We start from the raw sequence: 15,951 nt of genomic DNA on the forward strand, positions 1-15,951 counted from the left end.
CCCAACTGAGGCTGGAAGATCCGCTTCTAGGATGGCTGCCTCACACAGCTTTGGCAGGCCCCAGTTCTTCATAATGTGGGCTTCTCTGAGTCTTCTCAACAGAGCTGTCCCTAAGGCAGTGGTTCTCAACAGAGAGCAGTTTCCCCCTAAGGGGTACCTGACAATGTCTGAGTCATTTTTGGCTGCTACACCTGGAGTGTGTGGAGTGTGTGGAGTAGGCACTGGCATCTAGTGGGTAAAGGCCAAGGTTACTGCTAAAAATCCTTCACAAAAAATAATTATCTGGTCCAAAATGTCAATAGTGCTGAGGTTGAAAAACTGCTCTAGAGCAAATGATTTCAGAGAAACATTCAGAGAAAGAGCAAGATAGGGGCCATATATCTTTTATGACCTACCCTCAGAATCACATTCCATGTTTACGACCACATTCCATATATTAGAGAAGCAAGTACCACCTTCACTGAAGGTGAGGATTATTAGCTCCACCTCTTTAAAGGAGATGTATCTAATAATTTATGGTCATATTTTTAAAACTTTGCAACATGCTTTTGTTGTTGTTGTTGTTGTTGTTGTTTTAAACAAAATACTAAAATTTTCAAGATATTTCACTTACTTTTGGGAACGCTATTTAAGAATCTTTTTACTGCTCTGGAAAAATCACTGGAATTCCATTTAACAAAGCTACTTTTGCTTCCTAGTGAATGGTCTCTGCAGTATTTTGATGACCTAATCTCAAAAAATTCTATTAAGCATAAACATATGCAGTCTGATACAGAGAAAAATAAACTAGTAGCCAAAAGACTTGAGTTCTAGTTTTGGTTCTGGCACTTCCGAGCAGTGTTCTGGGGCAAAGCTTCTATAAGCCTGTTTCCGAATAAATAAAATGGGTGTGTCACCAGCTCTGCTTATCTCACAATGCTGTTTTGAGGCTTAAATAAGAAAATTATGTGACAGTACTTTATGAACTGTAAAAGGCAGGTAGTTTTAAGTGTTCTAGATTGAAATAACATGCTATTATAAAATAGTTTCATGACAGCTTCCAGCATGGGGTTTACCACACAGTAGATTCTCAATATATATATTTAGATCTATTACTCTCAAATTTGAAGTTGAGTAAACCTCTGAAATGACAGTAAAATAGGAAAAGTAAAATATAATTGAGGGACCAAATCCTTGATCATTTGTTTTCATGCTATGGATAATGAACATGTAGTTTCTACAAGTTAAAATGTACAATAAAATTATTCAGCAATTATTAGGCAGGATCTAAGACTACAATCAGCAACATAATGTAGCCAATACTTTATAAATAGTGAATTTAAAAAAAAAAATCCCTTTATTATTTGTTTCCAAATCCAAACTCTGAGGAAAAGCAGAAGCTATAGGTGATCTGCATATCCTCTAGCCCAGGGCCTGGAACATAATTCAAGATTAATAAGTATACACCAAAGCAGTTAGTTCTTGACCTCAAGGAACAGTGACGTCTCACTGGAGACTCAGAATAAACAGACACTCACATAAACAAATTACTGAAGACTTTTAAAAGCAATACATTTGCTTCCTCTAATCCATTCTATACACTCCAGTCAGATCAGTTTTAAAACACTTTTCCTCAATACTTTAAAAACTCAAGAAATTTTAACAGCTTTCCATGGCCTAGGAAAATGCAGTGCCTTAGCCCTAGTCCATGGGTACTTCTTCATTTCTGGGTGTAGGATCCAAGCATCTGTATTTAAAAACTTCACACTGATTCTGAAGAACAACCGAGTAAGAACCACAACTGGGTTCAAGCTACCTGAGATATTCAGGCCAGTTGATCTCATAACTAATTCTCTTAGTTGTGTTTTCTCCTGCTCCCTAAAATATGTTCCCTTTCCTCTTCTCCAAATATTATCCACCTTTCAAAATAACCTTCAAATCCTTTCTCTTCCATGAAACCATTCTAACTACTATAGCCCACAATGTCCCACAACTCTACACACATCAATACCTTTTTATATATAGAGTTCACTTCAATTTTATGTCAATTTTTTTGTTTATTTGTTTTAATAGGCTCCATGGCAGGGCTTGAACTCATGACCCTGAGATCAAGATCTGAGCTGAGATTGAGAGCCGGTTGCTTAACTAACTGAGCCACCCAGGTGCCCCTTTTGTCTATTTCTTTTAACAGTGATAGGCATTTAACACTGATGGATGACCAACAGATTTTCTTCACTATGTTAAATCTAAAACACAGGCAAATACATATACACACACCATTTCAAATTTTCAAAATCATGTTGCCTTAACAGAGTTACAGAAAGTTACAGAAATCTTCAGGTAATTGGCTTGTTCCCTCATTGTAATTTTCATGACCACTGTCATTCATCAGTGTTAATGAAAGCTTTCTTCAAATATCACACCTTCACAACTCTAAGCCTGAATCATACAAGTTTATAACATCAATCTATTCCCAGGGTAATTAGTGCTACATCTGAGATCATCCTCAAACAATGTTAAGAAAAATAACCAAGGAAAAGCATGAAACATTACATCTCAATAGACCTTAAAACCAAAGGGTTAGATATTCCTAAGGTAAGGTTTAGAAATACAAATTTGGACACACAGTGCATGAACAAAGCCCCTGCTGAGACTGTACCATATGATGAACTGTGCCTGGGTGGCACAGTTGGTTAAGCGTCTGACTCTTCGTTGTGGCTCAGGTAATGATCTCAGGGTCCGGGGATCAAGCCCTGAATTAGGCTCTGTGTCAGCATGGAGTCTGCTTGAGACACTCCCTCTTTCTCTCTGCCCCTCCCGCTCATGCTATATCTGTCTGTCTGTCTGTCTCTCTCTTTTTAGGGTTTAATAAAACCTTTTAAGAAAAAAGAAGAAGAAAAAGAATATACACAGAAAGTATTGTTTTTTCTATCTTTCTGCTAGTGGAAGGTTCAAGTTATCCTATCAAGGTTTTCCTCAGAGCCAATCGACCCAAATACATAGAGTTATAAAAGTAGTTCTCGACAAGGGTGATTTTGTCCCCAGGGGACATATGGCAATGTCTAGAGACATTTTTGGTTGTCACAGCTGGAGGTTGCTCCTGACATCTAGCAAGTAGGGTACAAGCATACTGCTAAATATCCTATAATCCACAAGACAGTCAGCCACCCCAAACAATTATCCCACCAAAATGTCAGTAAGTTGAGTAACCCTAGGTTATATTATATTTGGAACTTGATAAATGTTCATAATACTTACTGTTTTCTTAATTTGCTATTTTCCCCTTTTGCTCCCTTTAGCATTGATACCATTTAACTTACTGAGATTGCTAATTTCAAAGCAGATCATTCAAAGCATAAGGCACATGACATCTAGTACAGATAACATTTTGTTCCTAAACTAGGAACAAAAAAATGAAGCAAGATAAACTTAAAATGTCAAATGAGAAAATTATTAGAAGTTTATCAATATAAGATGCCAACATCAATATTTCACTTCAGTTTAATACTAAAATCATTAAGAAGCTGAAGAAGATAACTAAGATTTTCCCAGCATTTGGTTGCCTGGAGAAGAAAACATAAATAGAAACTTATTATGCAAAAGTCTAAGTTCGAGAAGGCTCAAGCTAGATAAAACCCTATATGGATCTGACAGAAGGGGGTGGCGAAATGCCTTTTGGGGGATATTAAGAATAATGCAATTATTTCTGTAAGTAAAGTTACATCTACTACAAGGATGATGAAATACAAGAAAGAATTCAATATGCACTTGTATGAATCAGACACTTCAAGCTGTCACAGGACAGACTAAGGGCACGATTAAGGGCACTTAATTTGTCAGTAAAGAAGACTATCTCAGCAGAGACACCGCCCCAAGTGGAATTATAGGGCTGGGTTAAGGCTCTAAAGGACCCTTACCCTGACAGTCCCCTGTTTCCCCTAACACATAGCCTCCATGAACCCTGGGCAGATCAAAAGAAGAAGTTCTGACCTGTTGTGGGCACATGCTGATGTCATCACTTTCTAGATCTGAATCATCAGATGGGAGGGCTTCTCTGACACAGATTTCCAACATATATCCTTGCACAGGGTTTCCCTAGATATAAAGTAACCAGTGTCACTAGTCAAGGGAGACAAAAGAATCTAAAAGAAAATTTCAAAGGAAGCCATTAGAAACATAATGGTGGATGTGAAATGGCAACTTAAGTGAAAGAATGCAGAAAAGAAAGCTCCAAAGAGATTACTTACAAAGTAATCTCTGAGGAAACAAGGTAACATGTCCCTAGACTGATACTTTTGAAAGCAGTCACCCTTTCTGCCTTTTTATTTTTATAAACATAACATCTAGTGCAGTGCTTAATACAGGCAATACTGAATTAATAAATTTAAGAAAACAAAGGGGACAACTGGTATGCTTTTTGCCTTTTTTTTTTTTTTTTGGACATAGTTGTGTTGTGTGATGCCTCCACGTGGGACCACAAGCTTGGAAAAGCAAACTTGTGGGTAGACTGACAGTAAGACACACATACATAGCTCCTTCATGTCACAGGCATAGTGATAATACCACCAAGGCCTAGAGCTTTTGAGGAAAACAAGGAAATCTATAACATCATCATTCAAAGTAACAGGAGCCAACGTGTTCAGGGTCTAAAGTTACTCAGACAGCAGCTAGACAAAATAAACATTTGTTCTATTACCTTTTTGTTATGTTACCATGGGAATCCGTGTTTAGGAACATTTATTTTCCCCAACTAGATGATAGAGCAGTAAAAGGGGGAGAGCTTTCATGAAAGAGGAGAGAAACCTGTGTATCTATAAAGGCAGGTAAGACAATAAACCCTATAAGATTTTATAGGGTCACGTATGTGTAGAATTATTTAATCACAACTTATTCAAGTTAACAGAGAAGCCCTTGGGGCCTCACAGCCAAAACATTAGTAACAGGTAACAATAATCAGACCTCTACTGAAATGACTATAATGGGGTAAGGTGGAGGAATGTAAAGCAGATATAGGGTCCAATAAAACACAAAATAAATGAGATCTCAAATGCTGAAGGAAGGTAAAAATGTCTTTCAAAATATGACCCAATTGTAAGAAAAAACCTAGAAGCCCAAAGAAGTTAGAAAACATTCAACCTGCCAGCAGGCTAATCTTCTTTTGTCAGCAGAAGTCTAGAGCTAATCTCTTCGCTCCCTTCCTTTTGGCAACAGAAACCTGAAAAAGTGAAGTAAGCCCATGTTATTTAAAGAGCTGGACTGGAATACCCTGAATTTCTAGGGCCCAACAGAAGTACCAGCTCTAGTATTCTGAGCCTTCTGGAATGAGAGCTGTGCACATGGGTTGGGGCTGTGCACCAATTCATCAGACTCCCCCATTCTACCCTAAACTATAATTAGCACCTCCAATGGGTAGGGAACAGAACTGAAAAAATACGAAACCCCAGAGAAGAGTTGTCTGTTAAAACATAAATTAGATCATGTGTCTCTCCTCTGGTCATAACCCTCCATGGCCTCCCCTCTCGCCCAGAGTAAAAGGAACAGTTGTTAGGAAAGCAAGGCCCTTCATGATTCCTGCACATTTGCAGCCCCTCCACCCTCTTCTACTACTATTTGGCCCCTGGATCATTCATTGCTGGCCAGACTGGTCTCCTAGCTATCCTAGAAAAAGAGGCCTTTGCCTTGAGGCCTTTGCACCTCCTGACCCCTTAGCCTGGAATGTTCTTCCCTCCTGACCCAAGTCCAACCCGTGCTCTACACCACCTCCTGCAGGTCTTTGTTCAGCCGTCACTTCATCACTGAGGCCTACCCTGACTAAAAGAGCCCGCTTAAAAGGACAACACAGCCATCCCAGTATTCCCTCTCCTTTCCTTTCTTCATTTTCCCCATAGCAACAATCGCCTGACATACTATAAATTTTATTACCTATTTCCACTTTCATCCCCCTTAGAATATAGGTTCTTATGGGCAGAAATTTTCATCTGTTCTTACTCCATCTCCAAGACCTGAAGAATGATTCATACATAGTAGGTGCTCCAAGTATCCATACAACACACAGTCCTGTCCTCAAGGACATTAGCATGAATCCCTCTTTCTCTCCATTTGCTTTAGCAATTCTTACAATACTCCAAAGTTCAGATAGTGGTACTGAAATAATCATTTGTTCAAAACCAAAACTTAGGGGTCATCCTAGGCTGCTCTTTTCTGTATTCTTTCTCCCCTGACCTTCAGCCTGAGAGTCATGTCAAAAATCCAAGACCTATTTGTCAAAACTGCAGAATTTACAGACCACCATTTTCCTCTTTGCTATAATAAACTCTTAACAGGCTGAAATGCTAGAAACTGGTTCATTTTATAAATTTTTAACACACAAGCACTTAATTTATGGAAACCCTGTGCAAACCCTGTTTGCAAAGACAAACTTCTAATACTGAAAGCTTTATTTACACAAAAATTAAAAAAAAAAAAACCTCAAGTTTAAAGAGATTTTTTTGTTTGTTTTTGTTTTTGGGGTTTTTTGTCCTGAAGAAATACATACATGACTTCCAAGTACATGGTGACCGTGATACAAAAATCCCTAGGTTCCCTAAGCCAAGAAACCCACTTTACAATGAGGTTTTTACTGAGCATTATAGTAAGGATACCTCTTGCACAGGAACTAATCAATAACAAATTTCACAGTAAAGAGCAAAAATCTAATGTATTTTCAAAGGCCTGGAGAGGCAATTTTTTTCTATTAATATTCTCTACTTACATAACACAAACATGTACAGATAGTACCAACTTTATAACACTTCTTTACACTGAAGAATTTCAAACCAACATAATTAATAAATTCAGAAATTAAATATTTGCACTGCCTAATAATTACTGGGGAAAATGTGATCTGGGCAATGAGTTCATTTTTTGGTCTATCAATTCTGAGGAAGAGGTATACTTTAACAAGTTAAGTCACTACCCCTCAGATTAGCTAGGCAATGACGCTGGTGGGATTGGTTCTGTACAGTCATAGCTCTATTGCAAGTGACCCAGCTACCTCTTTCTTCACAAAAAGAGGGATAAATGCAAACAGCACAAAAGAAGGTACTATCACACAAACTCAGCAGCCTGTATATAGAGAAAAGACAACTTCTAAAGTGTTGAAACCCCAGAACCAAATCTAAAGTACCACTGACAAGTAAGCCATTCCTTCTAGAAATGAGTTCAGTTCTTCTTCTACATAACTGGGTTAATAACAGAGAATCAGTAAAGACTGAATGATGATGCTTTCAATGAAAATACTTTATAGTGTAAAATCCCATAAAAATGCCAATTTATACTAAAATGAGAATGATCTAGCCCAGTGAATTCTTCCACCTTTGAATTCAAAGCTTCAGGGGTTCAGCACCATCTGCACAATTGCCCAAGCAAGTTCATGAAAGAGTCAACATACAAATCATCTCTAACGCTGAGTTAGAGGGAAATTTAAAAAGAGTAGTCTTCAGTATCAAGAAATTAAACTGGCAGAACTGAAAAGCCAGAGTTTCAGAATACCCTTATTTTAAAATGGGAGCCAGTAGAAAAGTATCAGTAAGAAAATGGGATTCGATAAATAAAATACAACTTCATAACAAATCTGAGGGTTTTTTTTTTTAAGATTTTATTTATTTACTTGACAGAGAGAGAGAACACAAGTACGCAGAGAGGCAGGCAGAGAGAGAGGGGAAGCAGGCTCCCTGCTGAGCAGAGAGTCTGATGTGGGGCTCCATCTCAGGACCCTGAGATCATGACCTGAGCAGAAGGCAGAGGCTTTAACCCACTAAGCCACCCAGGTGCCCCAAATTTGAGTTCTTTTTAAAGAATCTTTTATATCGGGGGTGCCTTTAAGCATCTGCCTTCAGCTCAGGTCATGATTTCAGGGTCCTGGGACTGAGTCCTACATAGGGCTCTCTGCTTGGCGGGAAGCCTGCTTCTCCCTCTCCCACTTCCCCTTCTTGTGTTCCTGCACTCACTATCTCTCTGTCAAATAAATAAATAAAATCTTTTTTTAAAATCTTCATATATCAATAATATAAATATTTGTTATTAGACTTAAATATTTATTTGTTAGTACTGGTGACATGCAGCCAATCACCTTGCTTTTGGTTACAAAGAAAAGCAAATGGGAAGAAAGATCAGTATGGGCCTATTACCACCACTAGAAAAATTAAGGGCAAGCCCCTCTTACTGATCAGGAGTCAAGAAAGTCATCTTTGCATAGTCAACAGTGATGTTTTTTCATTTATCTGTGCCCTGGCTCTTCCCAAAAGAAAAGAAAAAAAAAAGATTTAAAACTGTAAATGGCTATTAACACTAAAACTTAGCTTTATTTACATTACATTTACGTATATACAGTCTTATTACACAAAGCATTTAGGAAGCTGGATTTGATTTCTTAGTAAATTTTGCTATCCTCTTACTAAAAATCGTGTATATGCTTTATATACTGATGAAAAATATAAACTACACAGCAAAATGCCCAGAACATAGTAAGCAATCCATAAAATATAGTTATTATTCGCATTAGGCTATAAGCTTGAGGAGGGAATGGATTCTCTCTGTCTTGCTCAGCGCTCTAGCTCAGGAAACCTAGCCCGTTATCTAGTCCATAGCCGTACTCAATACTGTAGAATAAACAAATGACTAGGACTTAAGAGTAATTCTCAACTCTCACCTCTTTTATGACGACCAGGGCCCCACCTCCTCTAATCAACAGCAAGGGTCTGGAAAAACCATACCCAGAGGAAAGGCATTTAAGTTCCTGTTTGTATTTCCTTAAATTCACCGCAAAGAGTACCACCCCTTCTGTCCCAAAACCAAAAAATCAATGCTTTGCAACAAAGTATTCTTAAACAATACTTTTGCTTCATTTCCCCTCACAGACAATGCACAAAGTTCCTTAAAACTGCAAGACTTATTTAGTTCCCTTTACCCCCTTAAAAAGGAAAAGCATATTTATAAAACCTTATCAATTCTCAATTTCTAGTCTGATTCCTCGATATTGGATTCATAGTTGGTTATCATACAGGATGCTATTTGCTTTTCTACCGTATACTTAGAACAAATTAAAATAATGAAAATAGGCTTAATATTAAAAAACTTAAGTTATACATCAAAGCATATCACACTTTGGAACAATCAAATTAGGAAACTGACACCTATTTCAGTGAGGTTGCATTCCTTAAAATGCTTTCAGAGATTCTTTTTTGGAACAGACTTCAGATCCAGTTCTACAAGTCACACAAGAAATTCGGTCATTACTTTATAGATACAACTCCTATTTGACCTAAAACAGTATGACCAATCTGAATGCCTAATCTTTTTCACCAGACTTAAGTACAAGTTCTCTAAATTATTTGAATTCAGTTTGATTGCATTATTTCCTAAAATCAAATCTGTTCTCAAAGGATGATGGTAGTGAAAAATAACAGAGGCTCCAGAATGGATACTAAAAGAAATTTAAAAGGGGGGGGGGGGCCACAAAAAAACAGTCTTCTGCAATACCCAAAAAGCTAATTGAAAGAACAACCTCAAATAATTCTGAATGAGATACCACTTAATTGTAAATCTGAATTCCAGTATTTCCAATCCAAAGTCAGTTACATTTGTTTACAGTCAACTGTCACATAATATCAGATGTATTTTCCTCCATCATTATACCATAGGTTACAATTTAAATCCCTTAACAGAATTACTACTAAAAAAAAGACACATAAGAAATTGAACAGTGGTTGTCTCTGAGGAAAGGAGTGGCATGGTTGGAGAACAAGAAGGAAAGGATACCTTTCATTAAATATCCTTTTATGCCTTTTGAATTTTATACAATGTGAACACATGACCTATTTTTAAAAATCTGTTTGGCAAAATTACTTCCAAGTGTCAGATACTGCTGGCTTCTGTAAGCCAGAAAAGTACAGTACTAAAGAAATGTAAAGGTCATTTTAATGACACCTCACTGAAAATCTGAATCTTCAATTCCAGTGAAGAGTTATTCATACCAACAGCAGGAAAACCTTACAAGCATTTCAAGTTCACTAAACTCCCCAGAGTTGAGTTATTCTGCTGTATCATTTCATTAAAGTTTAAACATCATTGGAAACAAATACCTGGTACTACAAAAATTAATGTCAACTGGAGAATGAAAAATAAAGGTAAAAAAGTAAGCTATCAAAGGAGCAATGATCTAAATAAATCTTTGAAAATTTGCAAATCAATCACACACATATATACACATCTATAGTAAAATGTCGCAAATTCTTTTAAAATCTAAAATGCCGTAGTATTAAAAAAATGGAGATGTCAAGCATGGAGCTATCAGCAACATTAACTCACACAGCTTGAACTAGAAGATGCAACATGATCTGTTTCCTGACACAATTGCATAATCTCAATTACCCAGAAGATTCTACCAAACAGGAAATTCATGATGTGACTTCAAGAAACACAGGAATTATAAAGATTAACACATCCAAAAGTCTGGAATTTGTTCAAAAACAAAAAAATAATTTTATAAAGCCCCTTTCAAATGATGCATGCACATGAATACATGAATTAGTCTCAAATCAGCAGCTCTCAAGTTACAGTAAATCTAAAATTGAGTGTGTAATACCTAAATTAGTGAAATATTTCAGATCCAGAAATTTTATGGTATCAATTTAATTTAAAACACCCAGTGTGATTTAAAGATGAGACGTGTCTCTTCCTTCCTTTGCTATAGACTACTCCTTCCTTTGCTATAGATCTTTACAAAAACCATCGTGTACCTCAGGCTACAAATGCAGATAAGTTCCCTGCAAACTCTCTCACGGACTTTAAAATATATATATATATTCACAAGATGTACTGCAATTTAAAAATATTTACAATACACCCCAGCATTGTTAGTAACTTCTTGCTCTTGAGCGCATCCAACGGATCTGAATCTCGCTTGCTGCAAAGGGGAAAATTGTTTTGCCAAACAATACTTAAATGAGCAGTGGTATGTGACTAATCAGTGAGGCCGCCAGCTTCTCAAGCTGCAGTGTTCTTGCAGGCACTACCACCCACCCCCACTCTGCAAAAAGGAAATACGCTTTCAACCGAATCGGAAACACACCACTCAAGCTGGCACTGTGCTGGCCGAGATAAAGTCGGTATTTTAGGTTCCACGGGTCGCTGCTAATGCAAGTGCGAATTCAAAACGAATGCTTTTCAAAAGGAGATTTCGAAAGAGGTTTGCAAAAAAAAAAAAAAACAACAACCCGGACAGAACGCCCTTCGTCGTCAGTTTTGTTCGGACAACCGCAGTCTCCCGGTCGAGCTTTGCCCTTCTGCTTCTCCCTGCAGCTCCCCGGGCTTGTCTGCTTTGAGGACGGGCTTTGGCGCCCAAAGTAGACGCACCTCCCGAGAGGATCTTCCTGCTGGATGCTGGCAGGGAGACCCCCGAAGAGGCACCCCCGCCCCCGTGCCTGCCCCCGAAGCAGCAATCCCCACAAGAAGGGCTTGCGCAAGGTGCGAGCCGGGGACGAGCTCCAGCACCACAACCCACCGTGGACCTGCATCCTGCACACAGCTGACCGCCTACCTGGGGGTGCAGAGTGAGGGGTGCAAGGGGTACAGGGAGTGCAGGACAGGGGTCCAAGAGGCTGCGGTGCTCTCCCCCAAGGACAATTCCTGCCGCTTGGTGCATCGCTGAGCTATGGGGGCAGGCCTGGCTCTGGGGTATTAAGGGCCACTCAGCCCACCGCAGACCCAAACCCGGTGACACTCACCACACGGAGCCATAGGCACCAGAGCCCACCGGGGAGAGATTCTGGTAACGCTCGGGCACCTCCCAGATTGTCTTGTTCAGCTCCTGCCGGTAGAACGTGGGCCTCTCCTGAGACATCTTCCAGCGGCGGCCGCGGGGCTAGGAGGTGGCCCTGAGGGGCCCCGCCTGCGCCCGCTCCCGCTCTCCGGCCCTCGTCGCCCGCCCAGCCGGGCGGGGACCTGGAGCTGGCAGTCGGCGCAGGTGCGGCAGACGCGACCCCGCCGACTCCCGCGCGCGCGGCCCCTGTCAGCCGCAGCTGCTGGACGCGTCTCAGCGACGGGAGCGAGCCCGGCTAAGGGCAAGGGCACGCTCCGGAGCCCAAGGCTGCGCCCACCACGCTCTCCCTGCACCCTCTCCCAGACCAGGCCGACTCCCGGCTGCGCCGCGGGACTACCGCTCCAGCTGCAGCGCCCGCTGAGGTTCCAGTGGTCGCCGTTCCAGAGCCAGCGAACAGGAGCCTCTTGCCGTACTCTCGCGAGAGCAGCTCCCGGGACTCTCCGCGAGCCGAGATTTTACCCAATATGGAACCTGCCCACGGGAGGGGGTTGACGACGGGAGAGGATGGGAGGAGCACTTCTCGCGAGAAAAGAGCAACAGCTGGACACCAGAGGCAAGAACTCTCCGGGACTTAAGGGCGCGAAGGCGGACCCGGGAAGGAAGGGATAAGCTGGCAATGTATGCCGCGTGCGCCCCACCGTGGTCGGCGGGGTAAGTGCCTGGCTCCGTTGTGGAAAGCGACAGTGACTAATAGGGTGTCGGGAAAAGAGCCAAAAGATCTTTGAACTGCCTGTAGTCACCAGCAGCTGAGCATCTGCTAAGCAGAACACCCAATTTCCAAGAAATATTTACATTAAAAAAAAGAGATTCTGGCCAGAAAGCCGTTGTATTCCATCTGCTCAAGGACATACGGCTTAATCTTCGGAATTGTGACGAACTCTATCCCAAAAGCAAATATTAGTTCTGCATTAAGGCTGAGGTTTTCCATCCAAACTCTCCTAGCGGTTCTTAAACTTTTATGTGCAGAAGAATCACTTTAGATGTTTAAAAATGCAAAGTCTCAGGACCCACAGGGAGTCTAAGTGGATAGGTCCGTGACAGGCTCCAAGAATGCGCATTTTTACAAAATGCCCCAGGTAGTTCTGATTAAGGAAAGTCTCCGGTATCTCCCTTTGAAAGGGGTTTTGAAACATTACTCAGAGGGTTTGAAACTGATTTCTGCTCTGAAGCTTCCAGTGAAGACGATTTTAAGCATTTGATTCATGCCTTTCAGATTAAGAAGCAGCCGGGTGGCTCAGTGGGTTAAAGCCTCTGCCTTCGGCTCAGGTCGTGATCCCAGGGTCCTGGGATGGAGCCCCACATCGGGCTCCCTGTTCGACAGGGAGCCTGCTCCCCCCACCTTCCCTCTGCCTCTCTGCGTACTTGTGATCTCTACCTGTCAAATAAATAAAATCTTAAAAAAAAAAAAAAAAAAAGGAGAGCAAGGCAGAGAGTGGTCTTCTGGCAGTGTCACATCAGGCAAGTCGATTGACGTTTCTTAGACCTTCGTTCTAGTTCTGGGAAAAATAATTCCTGCAAAAATAATTCCTGCCTTACATTCCCACCTAATAGGGTTATTTATAAAGCTGAACAAAATAAGTGTGATTGGGCAAGATATTATAACCCCATACCTCCCCCCACTTTTAAGCTTGTCACAATCTCTCTTAGAAATAACTGGGTTAGGGGCGCCTGGGTGACTCAGTTGGTTGGACGACTGCCTTCAGCTCAGGTCATGATCCTGGAGTACCAGGATCGAGTCCGGCATCGGGCTCCCAGCTCCATGGGGAGTCTGCTTCTCCCTCTGACCTTCTCCTCGCTCATGCTCTCTCTCACTTTCTCTCTCTCAAATGTATTTTTAAAATCTTAAAAGAAAGAAAGAAAGAAAGAAAGAAAGAAAGAAAGAAAGAAAGAAAGAAAGAAAGAAAGAAAGAAATAACTGGGTCCGACCCAGGACACTTCTCAGCACTTACTTAGAGAGCTTTGGTGTTACGCATCCCTTGGAGTGCTCCGATTTTGCCTATCTTGTCCCAGCATCTTGCACAGTGCCTGGAACATAACTGGTACACCATAAATATTTATTGGACTAATCATGAATAATGACCATGATCTCAGTTTAGAAGGTAGTGCAGGATCCTCAGTTCTCCTTGAGGAAAAACAAAAACCAGAATCATGGATGATTCATGGAAAGCTTTTCTTTGGGGGATTCAGTGTGGCTTAGCCTGGATTCTCTTGCCTATGAAGACACCCGGCTTGAAAATGTTCCAAAATGCAGGTTAGAGAGCTTTCCAAGAAGTAATGAAGGTTGAAGGAGGAAGTAAGAGCAAGAAATATGACTGTGATATAGCAGGTAGGAGTGGGGAACCAAGGTAATGAGTGCATTGATAGAAGGGAAGAAACTCAGCAGCAGGAATCCTAAGGAATTCATAAAATTATCCAAAAAATTGGGATAGTGAGGTGAGTGACTGAAAGGGCAAAGATGAAGTAAGCAGTACATTCAGTCACTCATTCAACAATTACGTACTGAATACCTACTGGGTGCCAGGCACTTCTAATTTAAAGTCAATTCAAAAACAGAGGCAGTTGCTGCTTACATGAGATTTACAATTTATTGACCTATTACTATATGCACATTGTTTATGCACTAATAATACAGCAGTTAGAGATAAAAATCCCTGCCTTATGGGGGTGACAATCTACAAAAAATAAGGACTAAGTAAAGTGAACACATTAGACACTAATACAGTAATTGAGCAGGTGTAAAACCGCTCTGGGCCAAGCAGGACTACAAGGCAGAGTTAGAGACAGAGACAGGGGCTGAATCAACTTCAGAAGGTTAAAGGGCGGGGTTCTAGAGGGGAGCGCAGCAAGAGACCTGGGCAGAAGAGCGTCCTTCAGTGGGAGGAGTCAGGCCTGCGGGCAGAGAGCTAAGGTTGGAAACCCGAATGACTTTCTAGCCTCCAGTTTCCTCCTTCGTCTTCTGACCTGACGTGGTCGTAGGTTGACTTAAGTGAATGACTCTAAGTGAAGTGCAGGGCACAAGGCCTGGTATCTAGATGCCCCCCAGCCAAGAGCAGTCAAACCCCAAAGCAAGTGGAGGCCTGGATGGCACAGGTGAAGGGGCTTCCCCAGCCCAGGTACCCCCTCCCAACCCTCTTCCGGCTCCCTACTGCAACTGCCCATTCTCCGGTACCCCGCCCGCCAGAACGCCCGCGAGCTCGGCTGCAACGGCTCGGGAACGGCCGGCGTCCGCGTCTACAGCGCCGCCAGCCGGGTCCGAGCTGCGTCCGACCCCAGCGCCAGCACTCGCGCCACGCTCCGGGAACCAAGTGGATCCGCGGCCCGGAGCTGTAAGGGGCCGAGCGCCGCAGGTTTGAGCCAGACGCGGGCGTCCGGGTGCGGGGCACCAGGTCCTCGTTACCTTCTAAGTCCCCGGGCGGGGGCTGCGTCCGTCACTCGCAGGGTCCGCCCCCGTCGCGGGCGTTCAGTCAATATTTGCGAAATGAAGGAATGACGGTGGTCCTCGAGAGCTTATCTCTCGGAGGCATCATTTCTACTTGTGAAAGGCAAGGGCTAGAGGCAATGCGGGCGATTTGCAACCGAATCCTTGCAGACTCATCCGTCTGAGTTGTCTGCAGCCGGAAGCTCTCCCTACCACCTCACCGTCTGTGCCCAGGAGCGCCTTCTGCTTTCAGACCTCACTGCTCTGTTCATTTATTCCTTCGGACTGAGCCCCCACTCCCACCTGCTATGGCCCATTTCCTTTAACTCTTGTTAATGAATCAGTGTCCCCGTTTGAAGCCTTCTCCAACATCCGCACCCCGACCATGAGTTTCTCTCCAACATACCCCACTGGTAATAGTCTCATCAAGTCGCATTTAAGGTAGTTGTTCAAGTGTCCGGTGGTCAGCTCCTTGAGGGCTGTCGGCTGATGATTCATCCCCAGCCACCGGACAGTGTGACTGAAGGATATTTAAAACGATGCACCTCGCTCGTGCCTTTGCTGTATTCCAAATACATTCCCTATAAAAATGAGGTAGTAATGGGCAAAGGGCTGTTGTGTTTGATGGAACTACAAATGCTTATTTGAAATTTCGGAAGTGAATTTTACCTTAGCATGATTATAGAGGATATAG

The 15,951-nt window shown here is 42.0% G+C and overlaps 2 protein-coding genes and 1 long non-coding RNA gene across 14 annotated transcripts in view; 1 reads left to right on the forward strand and 2 right to left on the reverse strand.

Moving 5' to 3' along the window:
* The window catches only part of MAPK14 (mitogen-activated protein kinase 14), a 76,374-nt gene extending 64,085 nt beyond the window's left edge, over positions 1 to 12,289 (reverse strand). The window contains exons 1-2 of one of the 2 annotated variants that reach the window (XM_032340507.1): positions 11,745 to 11,833; positions 3,970 to 4,074 (exon numbers count right to left, since the gene is read on the reverse strand). In XM_032340507.1, coding sequence (XP_032196398.1) covers positions 3,970 to 3,995 — 26 coding nt within the window. In that variant the 5' untranslated portion in view covers positions 3,996 to 4,074; positions 11,745 to 11,833. Of the gene's footprint in view, positions 1 to 3,969; positions 4,075 to 11,744 lie in introns of both variants that reach the window. The other variant, XM_032340506.1, reaches the window with a different exon arrangement.
* LOC116588861 lies at positions 8,918 to 11,738 on the reverse strand. Its single transcript, XR_004285112.1, has 2 exons — positions 11,090 to 11,738; positions 8,918 to 10,426 (listed from the first exon to the last, which is right to left on the reverse strand). It is a non-coding gene; the product is annotated as an uncharacterized LOC116588861 (long non-coding RNA).
* Positions 12,290 to 12,354: 65 nt separating the features above from the next.
* The window catches only part of SLC26A8 (solute carrier family 26 member 8), an 84,410-nt gene continuing 80,813 nt past the window's right edge, over positions 12,355 to 15,951 (forward strand). For 2 of the 11 annotated variants that reach the window (XM_032340496.1, XM_032340502.1), the window contains exon 1: positions 12,355 to 12,490. In XM_032340496.1, coding sequence (XP_032196387.1) covers positions 12,460 to 12,490 — 31 coding nt within the window. In that variant the 5' untranslated portion in view covers positions 12,355 to 12,459. The other 9 variants (XM_032340493.1, XM_032340494.1, XM_032340501.1 and 6 more) reach the window with 9 other exon arrangements.

This window comes from Mustela erminea, chromosome 4 (assembly GCF_009829155.1).
Source record: "Mustela erminea isolate mMusErm1 chromosome 4, mMusErm1.Pri, whole genome shotgun sequence".
NCBI lineage: Eukaryota > Metazoa > Chordata > Mammalia > Carnivora > Mustelidae > Mustela > Mustela erminea.